The sequence below is a fragment of the Pocillopora verrucosa genome, chromosome 4, assembly GCF_036669915.1.
Source record: "Pocillopora verrucosa isolate sample1 chromosome 4, ASM3666991v2, whole genome shotgun sequence".
In the NCBI taxonomy this organism is placed as follows: Eukaryota; Metazoa; Cnidaria; class Anthozoa; order Scleractinia; family Pocilloporidae; genus Pocillopora; species Pocillopora verrucosa.
In genome coordinates, this window is record NC_089315.1 from 756,499 (window position 1) to 772,630 (window position 16,132).

The following is a 16,132-nucleotide window of genomic DNA, read 5'->3' on the forward strand; positions in this document are numbered from 1 at the left end:
CGCTTATACGATACCCTGAGCCAGGCTCTCTGTCAGTGGGGACGAGCCAAAAAGGGAACGGCCCGGAACATACTACCTAGGAATCAATGTAAGCCATAATTTTCCCTCACCCAGTAAAAAAAGCAATGTTGCGGGATATTTTTTTTTGTGTGGATTGTCATGTGACTCACTGTAATAAATATCTTCGATCTCTTAATTTTCGGGACTTTATTTATTTTCCGTGAATTCATTTTCGCACATCTAGGCTATATGGTGAGCCCGCAAATTCAAAAGCCATACAGCGTTATACTCAAGCGCATTTGGTGTCTGGAATATAACTCGTCACGGTACCACACAGATCAGCAATAAGGAAGACTTAGGTTCGGGTAAGTTATTTGACTTTCAGAGTTGTTCGGGAATTATAATTCTCTGGTTTACTAATAAAGTACGGAGAGAATATTAGAGAATGAATATCGCTCGCGTTTACTCTCACGTGTCCTCTTGAGAGAGCAGGAAATAACCAAAAGCGAATTGCGCTGTCTGATACTGTCAGGCTGAGGAGAATCAAAACTCTCTCTCTCGTAAGTTTAAATTTTACTATTGTGAGTTTCAGGACAATATATCCGGCTTGAATGAGGGACGGACCAAATTGTACTGTGTGACCATTCCAGGGGGCATCGAGAGAAATTTCAGCGGACCATTGTTTTAGTTTCAGGGAATTTCTGCATCTTACGGAAACTGTACTTTCTCAATCTATAGACGAGCGAATACCCAGCCTGTGTAACCCGTTGAATTCTGATGGCTAAAAAACTAACAGATTTCTCTTACGGTTTTTTCCTGTACAGCTTTCAAAATGGAATTTTTTCTTTGAGATTGTTGTAAACGATCTTTTCACGTTTCCGGCACAAGGAAACACAACGAATAATAATGAGGTCGTTTTGGTAGAAATTTATTACATGAAATAAGTGTCTCCTGTGCATAAAAATTTTGAAAACTAATTAATAGAAAGAAAATTGAAAGGGAAATCTGCAACAACATATAGAAAACACGGAAATTGTTCTTGAAATAAAATGCTCTTGTCACGTTTCTCCAGCTGTCTTGAACTGTTTCTAGTTAAAGTCTGTCTTAGACAGAGAAATATGGCTGCGTTTTAACTCTGAGAATATTAGCATAAGTCCATCTTAATTATTTTGTCGAATTTCTTGCAACTAAGTTGATCAAATGGAAAGTCGTATTGGCATTTTCTGCTCAGAAAGCAGGAATGTGTTGACTCCTTGTATTATTTCCAAGAAAAGTCTAATTAACTGATATATTTGAGTAGGGTAGACCTCTCACTCGCAATCGCCTGAAATTTTTTTTGGTGATTCCACGATGCCTTCTAAGCTTGCTCTTTTTTCTAAATCGTAAGAACCTTTTCGTTTTGTAAAACGCATCTGAAATGGGCTTATTTTGACTGGGGAATGACTTTTTCCTTTCTCAACTTTCTCAATTTTTTCTCCGCTAGAGTTATTTAGCTCTGGGATCTCGCCGTTTTTAGAGGAGGCATCCCTCCAACTGCCGTTGGCCTTTGTAGGAGTTTTTATTTCATTTGCAGTCGGCATCTCTTCAAATACTTCCTCTTGATCTTCAGCTAAAACCTCTAAAGGTTCACTTGGGAGCTCAAACGACTTTCTCCTTCTACCCGGTAAGCGGAAATGCCGTTGCTTAGAAGTTTTCACATCAGAGCCGTCTGAAGCTGAATGAGCCTCTTTGGGTTTTTCAAAGGCCTGCTTTTTGTTTTTTACCAGATTACCGTCATTCCGGCTCTTAATTTGTAGAATACTTCTTCTTTTATCAGCAGGTTTAGATTTTGGTTTAGTGACACTGGCATCTCGCATTAGTTGTTTTCGTTCTTCAAGCGAAAGCGACGTTGCTTCTTTTCTAGTTGATCTTTCTCTGGATTGTTGTTTTCCAAGATCCAACAAAGTCATTTTACGATTTTCTGATTGAGGTACAATGAACTCTGTGTTGCCGTTTTGAGTGATGCTGGGGTTTCTATCTTCTTTTTTCTGCGTATGCGTGTCCATATCTTTAAGGCTTCCATTTGCCGTTGATTGCTCCTTCCCAGAATTGACAAGCTTACGAAGTTCCCCATTACTTGCAGTCATTTGCTTTTCTTTCTGGCAATTTCCGAGATTTTTCGCGTCCACATTCTCACCTTGGACGTCATTGTTTAGAAAAACTTCGTTTTCATGGGAATAGGTCTGAACAGAATTCGATACCTTAATGATTTCATCACTGTTTCCTTGAGATGATTCTGTTTCATCAGAAACGTGGTTTTTTCGGACGTTAGATTCGCAGCAGGGATGATCTTCAGCAATCTCTTTCTCAGGCTCGTTTTCACTGTTTCTTCCCACGTCAGTCACGTCTTGATCTTTTGCGATGCAACTGTCTGATGTTTTACCAAGTAAAGCCAGGCTTTCAGCATCGTTGACACCGTTGTCATCAATGGGCACATGTACTGTAAAACCGTCCTCCTGCGATGAAGCGTCTTTTGTGATGGTATTTTCGTGAAGAAGCTCAGGCGACTCTTCATTGTTTTCCTCTTCTGTCTTACCCTTTGAATGCTCAGCTAGAGATTCGCGAGGGATTTCTCTCTTAGTCTGAATTCTTGACTTCACTGGACTTTGTTCGGTTATGCTCTGCCGTAGTGCTTTGTCGCCGTCTCTGCCGCTTGCCGAACGTCCAGACCTATTTCTTTTCACTCCGTTTCTTCGATGATCTACACTCTTTGTCTTTGCCACTGGAGGCCGCGTTCTTGACCTTTCCAAATCAACACTCTTGCTTTTTGTGGCAAGTCGTTTCGAAATTCTTTGTGACGATATTGCATCAGAGTTTCGTTTACTTGACAAGTTTTCTTTTCGATTAGTCGCACGAGAAGTATTAGGGTTACTTGTTTCGTTTTGCCTCGTAATGTATGTTCGCGTTGAACTTCCTTGTCGTTGTTGTGTCTTTGTCTTTGTCACCTTCGAGTCAGCACTTCCAGAAGTCCTATCCTTTCGTCTCGTGTTACTCGTTGACGCCGCTATATCGACGCTCTTCGCTTGTGAAACTCGTCCATGCCTTACAAGGCCATCCGTTGTCGATCTTCGTTTAGAGCCGCTTTGAACAGTTTCTACGCTTTTACTTTTCCCCTGCTGCTGCTTGGTCCTTTGGGTGGGGGGCAGGGGAGGTTTAAAAGCAGTTTTACGGCGTTCTTCTTGATTATGTGTTTTCCTTTCTTTATAGGCCTTCTTCTGACTCTCAGAGGAGGAGTCGCTGCTTGTGTCATTGATTAACATGTCCAGTGTTTCACATAAAGTTTCCAGTTCCTCATCTTTGTGCTCGTCTTTGGCTTTTCGACTCGTTTTGTTCTTCTTAGGTTTGTCTGTTGTCTCTTTCTCCGAGTCAGCCTCTCTCTCGTTGTCTGTAGAGCTTCCTAAGGTGTCAATAAGATTTCCCAAAACGGAGGACAGTTGGTCTGCTTCATCTAGAACGGCCTCTTGCGGCGAGCGAACCTCTAACCGCTCAGAATGCGAATTTACTGCACTACTTGTGGGGAGATCTTCTTCATCTGAAGTGATGCCAACAGTGGAAATTTCCGAGTGTATTGGATTCTCCATAAGTAGATCGCACGACACCTCTTGTTCTTCGACGCGCCTTTGAGAGAATCGCCTTGTAAATGGCGAGAAAATAGGTCCGCAGTTATCGCTAGCTTCAGTTGACTCTAGACATGTGTCTTCACTCACACAACGACGAAGATTTCCTGGTTTCTTTTCATCTACTCTATCCGAATGACTAGTTTCAGGCAACTCTAGAAGCATGTTTTCACTCACAGAACGACGAAGATTACCAGGTTTGTTTTCATCCTCTTTTTCCGTATGCTTATGCAGCTTTTGTGATGAATTATCGCTGTCAGTAAATCGTGATGAAGTTGGCACAAGGTTATTGCAAGTTGCACCTGCTTCCAAAAGAGTATTTTCGCTCACAGAACGACGAAGATTACTTGGTTTGTTTTCATCCACCTGGTCCGAATGGACTTGCTGTTTTTGTGATTGTTCATCTCTGTCAATTACTCGTGATGAAATTATCTCAAAGTTATCGCAAGGTTCACTTGATTCCAAAAGTGAGTTTTCACTCACAGAGCGCCGCAATTTGTTTGGCTTGTTGACGTTACCTTGATCCAGATGACTGCGCAGTTTCTGTGACAATTCCCTTTTCCTGGATGTTGAATATTCCTTCAGTGAAGTCCCAGACACGCCAGTTTTCGCTCTTAGCCGAATGTTTACCTCATCCAGCGATACTGTTCTTTGCAATACTCTTAAACCTCTACTGTCATTAGTGCCACCAGATTTTGTCTTCGTGCTCAAATTGTTCCTAGGTGAAGATAAAGCTTCTTTCAGTTCCAGTATTCTCTCTGCCAAATCTGAGGAATTCGCCCTACGCAGGTTCGGAGCATCTCTCTTTGGGGGAACACTGCTCTCTTCTTTAATTTTCTCCTCTGTTATACTAACAAATAAACAAAGAAATAATTTTAAAACTGATGAAATCTTGAAATTTGGCATTAGATTCAACGCTTTGTAGCATATTATACCAGCTTCCTAAACAAAGCAGTTTGTACGTCTTATCGCTACCTTTTATGTGCAGTTTTTCACAGTAACATAAGTTCATCTTCTTGTATGGCTATTTTTATATTAGTACCATTACTTGGTTTCTCTCGCTGTAGGCGCTCAATTCTGCGTTTATTTGCTTCTAACCCTAAAGAAGGAGTTTTTAAACCGAGATATGCTTTTTGATTATCCACAACCTTTACAAGTAGCCCAAGTCACCTGTTTAAGAAGTCAAATTCATAAACATTTCTTTGAGAAAAAAAGGGTCCTAAAACGAAAATCTGTACTCCAAGAAGAGGGCACGGTGCATCAGAAGAAAGCTGAGCAGCCAAGCAAAAAAAAAAAAACCATGTACCTCAGGTACTTGTTAAGCAGTATCATTGGTCCCTCAGTCTGCTTCGATAACGGAAATACAATGAAACTGCCAATCTGCAAGAAGAGAAACCTTATATGACTAAAGATAATATTACTGTGGCCTTAGGATCAATAGAAATGAGCAACTTGAAATGGTTCATGAGACTGAACTTTTACTTCTTGAGAATAATTTGAGAACTTTCACTCTCTCTCAATTCATCCTCCCTTCCCTCTCTCCCCCCCCCCCCCCCAAAAAAAAAAAATACCCTACAGCTGGTTGTCTAAGCGCTGCAAACTTCACATGCTAATAGGAGGTTATTCAGGAATTAACGGTCGTAAAGCCAGTCTTCTCCGCATTTGTTACAACAGACCGCCTAAAAGAATACCGCTTTTTAAGTGATACCTCTGTCCAACCGCTTGAAGTCATGAACAGCTTGGCGTTCCTCAAAGACCAAACGTGTTTTCTAAACCTCGCTCTTCCCTTGAAAATCCTGTAGTATCTTTCATCGGTCGGGTTTTTCTGAATTTGCCTGGAAAATTGTAGACAACAAATATGAAATAGGTCAATCTAAGAAAACATGTCATTTAAACCCTAGGTGGAATTTTTAAAATTATTTTCAAACTTAAAACGAAGGGGACATTTCGTGTTATACAGAACGGAGGGACTGGCCATGATGGGTAAACAGAGATTTTTTTAAATCTAAGTTCTTTTGCATACATTTTACCACGAAGAACTCGAGAGGAAAAAATAAAGGATAGGAAAGCAACAAGGCCAGACCCAGAATGGACGTTGAGGTTTCAGATGTAAAATCTTCCCAGTCAAAGTTTAAAATAATCCAAAAACTATTCCATATGATTTTGTAGGGAAACTCATTTCTACACCAGCTTTATAAAACCATAACAAAATATTAACCTATCCGCAGTAATAAGCCCTGTGTTTGATAATTCACTAAATGTTGAAATGTTTCCTTATACCGGACGAGAAACTGTCACTACATGCAACATATTGTGAACCGTAACCTAAATTGTGATACTATGCGCCATCTTTTTAGCCGCCAAACACCCGGAAAATATAGTAAAAGATTTCAAAATTTTGTACCTGAAGAGACTTATCATGTATTTAATGGACCGCCTTGCTCTCTCAGCTGTAGTACTGTTCAGTAGATTCACCAGTTTTTCCTCCATCGCTTCAGAAGGCAACACGGACGACCGCCGCTTTTGTTTTGAGAGTTTGGTACGAACAGGCTGCATCTCTTTCGCCTTAAAAATAAAAACATTTCGATCGTTAGCCCTTGTCAGAGATTCGTGGGCTAGTACTTACTTGGTGAGAAGTACCAGAAAATGTCGCATCTGGCCCTACAATATTGAATCTTCGCGTTCACACGTGTACACTAATCTCGATTATGCGATTAGTAGATCATTGACTATGACCAACACAATGAGCCCCATTCTCTCTTCCAATCTTACCTCTCCATTTATCTTTGTGGTATGCTCATTCTCGTTTTCTTTTCTCTTGTCTTGATGCTCTGCAACTTGGGCAATGACCGTTTTTTGCCAAATAGGAGAATTAAAGTCCTTTGTTACATGTCCATTTGGTAACGAAGTAGAACACGTTCTATCATCGGCAGATGGTTCGTCCTGTAACTAGATTAAAAAATATATATATAAAAAATTTTCAGGTCTCAGGTGCTAGGTTCAGTTGCATGAGGAATGGCGTGAGGCTGAAAAAAGGTGCCCAACTCAGTGATAACAGATTAAAAGGCATAGGCCAGGAAAGGTAAAAGAATCTATTCTCATCTGCTCGATATGAAAAAAATATTTTAGTCACAAAAAAGGCTAGCGAACTCGCAAAACAGGAAAAGAAAGGATGAAACTTTTGCATCAAAATAACAAATTTTCGATAAAAGATCATACCTATTTGCGCCCATCCTTTAAAGATACTTATATGTTTATGAAACAATTATCAATGCAAGTGAAATTGCTGATTGTAATGCTTACCTTTAATTTAAGCCTTTCCAGTGAAGGAGAGGAAATTAAAAGCTTTTCATCTTTCTTCATCTGCAAAGTCTTCTTCTTGTCTGAGGGAGGTGTTGGTTTTACATCAAATGCATCTTCTACTTTCTGATTTCCTTTCTCTTCTTCGTTGTCGACGTTTATCATTCTTGGTTTCCTTTCAGAGCCATCAACACTTGAAAGAAGAGAAATTACAACATCAAGAGAATAATTTATTCACGGAAAAGGGCCATGAGCAAAATAAATTAGGATCATCACGACAGTTAAGTACATGTACGTATCAATCCTGTAAATGTTTTTCTCACTCCACAGTCCAGTGCTAAAGCGAAATTCATCGAACATGCATGCAGGACAAACTGACAAAGGCCATTTTACTTTTAATTTGAATTAAAGACCGGGACGTGAGCTGACATGCAGTAACTAGCAAGCAAACCGGTTGCCTTAGTGACCCACAGTGTGTTAAAACATCCTTCAATTAACAGACCAGCCCGACGGGACATATTTTTCCCGTAAGCTAGCTATAGCTAGGAACTGATGCTTGCGATTACAAATTTTCATTAATACAGAGTAACGGTAGACATAGGAAAAATGATAATTTCCATTTACATGGTAAATCTCGTGTGTTAAAATCAGTCATACCTATCTCTCGGCCTTTTCAAGGGAGTTGCATTTCCATTCATCTTGTCTAAGGTGGGTTTCATGTCATTCAATGTGTTGTAACGATTAACAACATCGCGGACGCGACCACTACTTCTCCCAAGCTAAAAGAAAATTAAAAATTGATGAAGCATAACGCTTGCTCAAGAAAATTTGAAGTCTGTGTATTCTATCAGAGGAAACAAAGAATTGAAACAACTAGAAGAACACTCCAAGCGACGGAAAATTTGTGAAGGAAGGCCTTAATTTGTCATAAATAAAAATATTAGCACCTTACCCAAGATCCCTTTCGGTCCGTTCCTATTTTGGGTATTATTCCGTCAATCAGCAGAGGTGTTGCCATGACTAACATGGCGGCATCCCGCACTACTGACGTTACACTATGTTCGTGCGCCTTTTCGTTTTCTTTGTCGTTTTCAGGGCTCAGTTTTGACAGGACCGGCATGGCACGTTTGGCTACGGGAGACAACCTGTGTTGACAAAACCAAACGAGAGAAAAGATGTCAACTGACTCGACAGCGATTAATAAATAGAGAGCAATAACTGCGACTTGAAATCCACAAAGCCCAAAGGTGTTGATGATTTAGCACAGAGACAAAGTCACTTTTAGCTTTAGTGCAGATGTTTTTCCTTCCCTTTCCTAACCTTTCCTAAGAAGCAAACGAAGCCTGTCCGTCATCTTAATATTTTCCTTTACGCGTTAAAACTAAATACTTACGCCGCTATCTCATCCAATAAACTTTTCTTTATGGATTTCTTGTTTTGCGGAGTAGTTTGTTGTTTTTTGTTGTGTAAATTCTTCTCTTGTTCTCTCTTCTTAGCCTCGTCTTCTTTCTTCTTCCTTTTCCTTTCGTCTTCTTCTTTCCTCTTCTTATCGTCTTCATGTTTTCTCTTCTCCTCATCCTTTTTCTTTCGTTGTTCTTCTTTCTTTCTCTTCTCTTCCTCCTTTTGCTTCCTTTTCTCATCCTCTCTCTTGATCTTTGCCTTTTCCTCCACTTCCCTATTGTCATTTTTATTCATTCTATTTTTCCCTCCTTCACCACGAGGTTCACCGTTCAAGTGAAGTTCTTGTCTTTTTGAGTCAGACCCTTTACTCGAAAGCTTTTCATTCTTTATATTTACATTTGGAGCAGTGTCTCCTTTGGATCTAGCTTCCATTTCTCGTATAATGTCCTTTGTAGATCTTCTTGTGTACTGCTGTCTCGAGAATGATCCTGCAGGGCGCCTTTTCAAGGAATCATCCCTCGCAAATCCTGCCTTCTCTTCCTCTTTCCGTGGAACACTTTTAAAGGCCACTCCGTTCACACATGTATTCTCCATTTTTTCCTGCTCTTCTCCTTGCTTCATCTTCTGCAATTTATTTTCTTTGTCAGAATGATAATCTGATTCTCCTGCGCTTTTCCTTCTCGTTTTACTCCTTCCAAACCCAAAGAAACCTCTTTTGCGGCGAGTGTTTTCTTTCGGATTTTCCGGATTGTCTTTCGTCATAGATCGCTTTCTTGCGGATTTTTTCCTTGTGTCTTTGAGTTCATCGCCTGAACTACCCACAGTGGAGCTCCTACTACGTCTAGCTGAATCTTTTATCCTCACGCGCTTTGTTTTTGTTTTGAACACTTCATCATCACTGTCAAATGTACTGGCGCGAACTCTGCTGTCGAGTTGTGCAGATTGTGAAGAGGATAGGGGGTTATGCGAGACTAAGTTTTCCACGCTAGATCCCGAAGTTGATCTCATTCTAGTTGCAGCAATATCTAGATGGGAACCTGCTCGGCCTCGTGCCCGACCTTTAGATGAAGTATACTTCGCACCAGTACTGATTCTTCTTCTACGAGAAGCTGGAAAAAGAGAGGAAAAAAAACGACGAATAAGTATATGATCATATACATAAATGCAGTTAACACCCTTGCATAAACCTTGCATGAAGTGTTTTCTCTCCTTTGGACCGATGCTGTAAAGACCCAACATTCAATCAAACTGATTGGATATCTCAACAGTAATCTGAGCTAAGAGGGGAAATGTATTGTCCCATCTCTCTAGGCAAAGATACAAGCTCGTTTTGACGAGCGCACGAAGGGACACGAACACCAACGACTTAGCTACTGACAAAAGCTCTAAATTTACCTTTGTTTGATACAGTTATCTGAGGGCTTCCGACACTGAAATCGGCGTTCACTGGATCATCAGTGTCAAACAAATGGTACACCTCTCGAATTCGTTTCTGTGTAATGTGCAGATATCGTGTAGCCGGGTTTATTGTATACTTTGCGTGATCTTTGTGGAGATTTTCCGAGCTGGTCCCTGAAAGTAGTCGGTAGATGTTCTCCCGCTCACTGAGTATCTGCAGCGGTGGTTTGTCCTGTGCAAATGAACGAATCATCCATGCCGCATCTAGTGCACTCAGAACACCGCGAGCGCAGCCAGATCCAGTGGGCCAAAAAGGCTGAAGAAAGGAAGATGAAAATCTTTTCAAAGCTGCGCACATTTTTGAACATATGTAAAACAGGAATGATAACGCATGAAAAACCTCTGCTAAGCACGAGTCGTCGATCACGCACATGAGCAACTACAGTTAAAAATTCTTTCCCGTAAAATGAAACATTTTATTTTTCCTTTTCACTTTCTCTCTTTTCTGGTTCATATTTTGCAATTCTTTTATCACCATCCCAAAATACTCGTCAGCCGCTACAGGTCGGGGGAGATATAACAAAACTTTAGTTTCAGCAATGAAGACGTTAACTGTAAAACAACTACAAGTAGCCTTAATTAGCAAAAGTAATCGCTAAATAAGACAGATATTTCGGCTGTGTTAAAATTAATTTAAACTCTCTTTGCCTTCATGCAACAAAACCGTATTTTCTTCAAAAGTGTTCAACAGATGTAGAAGAAGGAAATAGTAATGAGAATTTGGAGACTGACCTCTAATAAGCTGTCGCCTACCAAGCCAACAAGCAACTTGCTTCCTTTTCTCTCAATGATCCTAGCAGCGTGTTCAGCTTTTTTGATCGAAGTGAAATCAAATGCAGCAATATCTGGTTGATTATTGCCAACAATTTTCAGCTCCAAGTTCCTCAGGGTTCCTTTTGTAGCATACTTGACCACATCTGTGACATACTCCAGTAATTTGGAGTGATCAATGTTGCTCGGTGAGAGAAGCTTTGCAGAAGGGCCAAAATCCTGCAGAAATTGATAAAACCAGTAAAAACTGGCATCAGTTTCATCTTTATTAGATAATCGCATGTTTTTTTGAGGACGCATCACGATTTAAGCAGTGTGAAGTAATTCCACAGTAGCAAGAAAAGTGCGGAGAGTATCTTTTCTAGCTATAATTTCCTGTCCTTTTAAGGTGTAGCCTGTTGACCAATACAAACCCTGTGATATTAGTAACTTTCTTTTTGGCTACAATATCTCTATCTCCATCTCCCTACGAGTGCAGTGTGGCCGATTGGTTAGGGTGCATGCTGATCTAAATACTAATAGACTGACCAGGAGATAACAGCATGAACAAATTCCATTCATTTACCTCTTTTAGAGCTCCTCTTTTAAGTAAGCTTGCTTTACCAGCAGTCATGACAAAATAGTGTGTTTCATCTTTGTAATAAACAATATTTTCCAGCTTGATTCCCTTCTGTTTAAAGAGCTCATCAAAAAACTGCGGATTAAACTGATACGCGATGCCACTAATCTCCTCCACATTAGCTTCGTCTTCTGTGCAGTGATTCACAAAGTTTGCCGTTATTCCGATGGCGAGCGTCCCTAAAAAAGCAATTGATCCACAATTTACATCGAGCGTTATCACTGCAAGCGCATTTTTCTTTCATCTTCGCCTTTGGCTGATTTTTCAATTATGTCACAAAGAATCGTCTGTCAGCTCAGAGAGGTAAAGCTCGATTTCCCTATCAAGGATCATGAATAAATGAATCTGAGGTCCAACGATTTGCACAACTTCGTGATCTATATTTATACAATTTATGTTAAGTATTTAAAATTAATAAGATATTGAGTATAATTTTTTTCCTGACCACACTCAAGTCCCTCTTTGCAAATTATGGCGTTATTTGAGGATGACAAAGTCTTAATTGATACTCAATTTAAATTTATCTTTTGGGGTTCAGTTTAGATCATTAATGGAGGAGAATTTCAAAACGAAGTAAGTCTTCACTTACCTCTCATTTCAATTTGTTGGAAGCCAGGAATAACATTCTTCTTGCCATCGGCGCCAATGAGGACGTCAAATTCATACTCACTGACAGGGTGGGACGCGGGGGACACTTTGCTCCTCCACCCATCCTCCACTGAGTTCGGTTCGATCACACCGTCGAATGTGACACCAGTATACAGCTTGGCACCAAAAATAAGTGCAGTTTTGAGGAGAACAGATTGAAGTCGGCGAATACCTAGACAAAAGCAAGTTTAATGAGGCATGTCTTTCTGAAAGGGTGACTGAAAATTATATGCAGAAAGGGAAACGCTCTTCGAAATTTTCCGCTCAGGCTTGGAGCTTTCGAAAAACAATATTGGTATTAGGGGTGATATCAAAGTCGACGATTGCCATAAAGTTAAGACTCGTCTACTAAGTCTACTAACAACAAGCGTGTAAGCAAGATCGCTGTGGTTACGATCGGGCGGAGGACGGATATGGAGTTTGCCCGCAGATTATTTGACAGGATGCGTAATTTCCTGCCTTCTCTTCTACTTTTTTTTTGGCTTGTTTTTTTTTTACAGCAGGGGTGGTGAAAAAAATCTGATTTCTTGTTTTCTCGTTCAAAGTACGGTATGCAAGCTATTTTTCCACTTTCGAGGGCACGTATTGGAGGTGTTCAATAAATAACACTTGTTTCATTTTGTCTTCTAAGAAAAATAAAGTTCCGTACTGAATTGGAAAAAAAATGAACTATGTAGACTAAACATTTACATTAAATCAAGTTGAGAAAATGAACTACTACCGATATTTTTTTGTGTGCCCTGGAGGCAAAAAGAGAATTAATATTATTCCTCCCGTGGTATGTTTAGATGCCTATAAATAAACTGGCGTGATCGTGCTGAAAAAGATCTTATACCGAATACACTAACCTTGGCAAAGGTCAATCTCCCACCGGTCGGTTGTTTTTTTTAATGCCCGTCTTACACAATTTCTTAAAAAGTTTCAATTAATTGCCCGTTAAAACGCTACCGTAAGTGTTGAGTCTCTGGCCTAAGGCTCTTTATGAAAAAAAAACCTCTTTCTTTTCATTATTTGGTAACAGAATTTTAAATATTCATTTTTAAATTAAACGCAAATTAGACGCGCCATATCACGTAAAGTCTTTCTTCGGCGAAGATGAGAGGAAAGTTGTAAAATGGCCAACTGGTCAAATTGACGAAGTGAACTCTCTTTACTTAACTCAGTGAAAACATAGAATGTAAATTGTTTTTAAACACAGAGAGCATTAGTTAAATTATTTATGTATGTTTAATGTATTCTTCTTTCCGAATGCTGATACAAATTGCCTGAAGACAAACTGTAATTGATTTGGCAAGGAGATCAGCATGTCAGAACATATCAATTTTTTTTTAAACAAGAAATGGCTGCGGTGAAGTGCTTCACCTTCGCACGAATTCGTAATTGTTACTTTTTACTTTTGCGTCATCCAAGAGTACGGAGATACCGGGGACGAACAAAACGTTAATTAGTTTTAAAATAACATAAACAGTGATATCAACAATTAAAAAAGACATGCAGTCCAAATTTTGCGTTTCATAAACACAGAACCAAACAGATAATTTAAGCCTCTTGGGCTGAGTCAGCACAAGTTAAAGATAAGTTGAAACAAAAAATAATTTTGTAAACTTAGATAGCAACAACCTACAAAATCAATGTCGCAATTGTCTAATGTGCTTTAATTTTGTTTGAAAGTTATTGTGGCTATTCCAAATATAGTTTAATTCAAACTTTCGCAAAAGAACCGAAGATCTTGTAAAGCTGGTTTTGAACAGCTTGAGGAAAGAATGCTAGCACTTTTTTATTGCTGAATCTTTCTTGCTTGAGACAGGTGCGAAGCCAGTGTTTATAAACAGCCAATTAAAATTGCGATTCCTGTATTTATTTAGCTTTTAAGCGTAAACACTGCAAGGAAACAAACAACTTCAAAATTTTGAATATGTGATGATCTTGGCGTAAAGGCCAGATTTAATCATATCCAAGCTTGGAAAATGATTCCCCTCAAATATCATCGCTGATAATAAACTCCTTTCGTGTAAATGTATGTGAGTAGGCGACTGGATCGAATTTCTTACGTTGTTATTTTCTGGAAAATTACCTGCTTCGCTTTACGTTAACATGATAAACAATCCGCCATATTCACAAAAACAAATGGTATAGTCGCGGATTATAAGCGCTTATAATGTCGCCACGAAACTTGACCTTAATAGTTGGAACACAGATGAGATAAATGTCCTTGACAGCTATCCATGTAATACGGCATTTATCTACAACGGTTGCTATTAAGTTGCTTTCAACAGCTTTCGACGGACCGAAAGTATGATGTTTTCACAACGTGATTGTCCTCTTCCAAAGAGTGAATTAATTCAAACAAACAACAAATTGGTGTTCAGTTATGAAAATAAAAAAGCGACCGGAAATTTTTACGAAAACTTTCAAATGACAGACACAAGGAAATACCCTCAAACTTTTCATTGTTCCGAAACATACAAAAGGTCATGTTTTACAGGCAAGAATCAGAGCTGCTGGCGGTGGAAGGAAATACCGATATTATATTGTTTTCAAAGCTTTAGCATCGTCAATTATATATTTGGTTTATCATATGCGATTACGTGAGACTAGGCGGTATGGAAATAAGTCTATACACACATACAAGTTCTTACTGAATCAGTCGATGATTTGCACAAACCTGAAACCTTAAGTGTGCACTCAAAGATCTATGAACATTAGTGACACGCAAAACAATTAGTGAAACCATTAATCACAAACAAAAATTGCCCTAATAATACTCTACTTACTAATGTGGTCGATAGAGCCAGAGCAGAACTTTCCGTAGAATTTCTTTGCTCCAAGTGAGCGGAAATCCGTAAGGAGAAATGGCCAAAGATGAAGAACATTATTTCGCACAAAAGACTCTCTCTTCTCCACAATCACAACCCGTGCACCAAGCAGAGCAACTTCAACAGCAGTTCTCAAGCCGATCGGACCTGCACCAATGATTAATACTTGAGTGTCTTCGCATATTTTTCCTTTGCCGTATTCCTTCTGATTAGCCCGACAATCTAACAGTTCCCAAAGAGATTTACACCTCCACGTTTGAAGTTTTCCCTTAAGCAACGAATAAAATTCGCGCGGATTTTCAGATTTGATACCAAGAAGTTTCACCAGTTGTCCAAAAGCACTTGTGATTTCGGGACAATCTTGAGCGTCCATAAATTTGAAGAATAAATCTTCAACGGTTTCATTACTTTTACGGTCATTTTCCATCGTGATTTTTTTGTAAAACGCAATTCGTTTGCATTCATGCGGGCTCAAGTTAACCCAGTAATTTAACAGCACAAAACCAAGACAACCAAGTGTTCGGCACGGTATTTACAACACATCGCAACGGATATAAATTTCAAATTCAGTGGCAATACAGCATGTCACGTCTGTTTATTCACATCAGTGGTCAATCATCCGTAACTGCTTTGTTTTCTCAACAATTGACAGATGTCATCGATGTTTGAAAAATTCCGTAGTGAAGTAGGTCGGCGGCCGTTGCGGAACTCAAAACGATCAAAATATATTTCAAATCTTTGTTGAAGCTTTAAGAAGTTTACGCTCATATTCTTACTGTTATCGTTTTATTACTGATCATTGTGGAGCAATTGCATCTAGCCTTATCAAACAAGGTTCATAATTTGCAAGAAAATACAAAGGCATTTCCCTCAGGAGACCAGTTGCTTCGACGAATTATTTCGTTTCTCGCAATGCTGGAGTCTTAAGAGAGAAACAAAAATACTCAGTCAGTCCAGCTTAGAACATGTCCTTCATCTCCAGTGATAATGGATAAGTAAACATTTCGTGTTTCGTGACAGAAAAGCTTGTTTAAACTCAACATGTTGGTCTGTTCAAGAACTTTCTGATCGGAGCGAGCGTGAAGTTTTGTTTGGTAAGACTGGGGAGAAAATTCTCGTTACTCGCGAGAGTCACACGTATGATGTTCCGTGAAATTCGAGGGTTCTTGACTTACCGTAATATAGGAAAAGGTTCTTTCAGTTATGTTCTCTGATGATTTGTAAATGATACTTTTATGAAATTTAGCTCAAGCTGCACTTACGGTGGAGCCGTTATCAAACTGTTTTCTGTGCTTTTGAACAAGAAGAGAAAACTCGTGAACTTCCTCCGGCTGAACGATAAACGCGACGTGGGTCATAAAGGTCAAAACTAAAAACCAGGAACCGAAAAGACACTTATGTCGAGTATCTGTGTACAACAAAGATGTTTGTTACTCTTAAAATCTTCATTTCAGCTGCCTCAA

The 16,132-nt window shown here is 39.4% G+C and overlaps 1 protein-coding gene across 1 annotated transcript; it reads right to left on the minus strand.

Annotated features, from left to right (window-relative positions):
- Positions 1-536: 536 nt before the first annotated feature.
- On the minus strand, positions 537-15,223 carry LOC131785351 (axoneme-associated protein mst101(2)). The gene is made up of 14 exons (XM_059102236.2): positions 14,628-15,223; positions 11,795-12,025; positions 11,152-11,384; positions 10,548-10,805; positions 9,753-10,071; positions 8,350-9,466; positions 7,909-8,101; positions 7,614-7,735; positions 6,960-7,149; positions 6,429-6,605; positions 6,061-6,221; positions 5,365-5,491; positions 4,963-5,036; positions 537-4,506 (listed from the first exon to the last, which is right to left on the minus strand). The coding sequence occupies exons 1-14, from the start codon at positions 15,094-15,096 to the stop codon at positions 1,311-1,313; spliced, it is 6,867 nt and encodes a 2,288-aa protein (XP_058958219.2). The 5' UTR covers positions 15,097-15,223; the 3' UTR covers positions 537-1,310.
- Positions 15,224-16,132: the final 909 nt, after the last annotated feature.

Excerpts from the sequence above, each read along its gene's own strand:
- LOC131785351 (XM_059102236.2), bottom strand. The coding sequence starts at position 15,096 with ATGGAAAATGACCGTAAAAGTAATGAAACCGTTGAAGATTTATTCTTC. Across the intron at positions 8,102-8,349 it reads TTATTGGATGAGATAGCGGC|GTTGTCTCCCGTAGCCAAAC; the intron begins GTAAGTATTTAG and ends TTGTCAACACAG. Across the intron at positions 5,037-5,364 it reads CTTCAAGCGGTTGGACAGAG|ATTGGCAGTTTCATTGTATT; the intron begins GTATCACTTAAA and ends CTCTTCTTGCAG.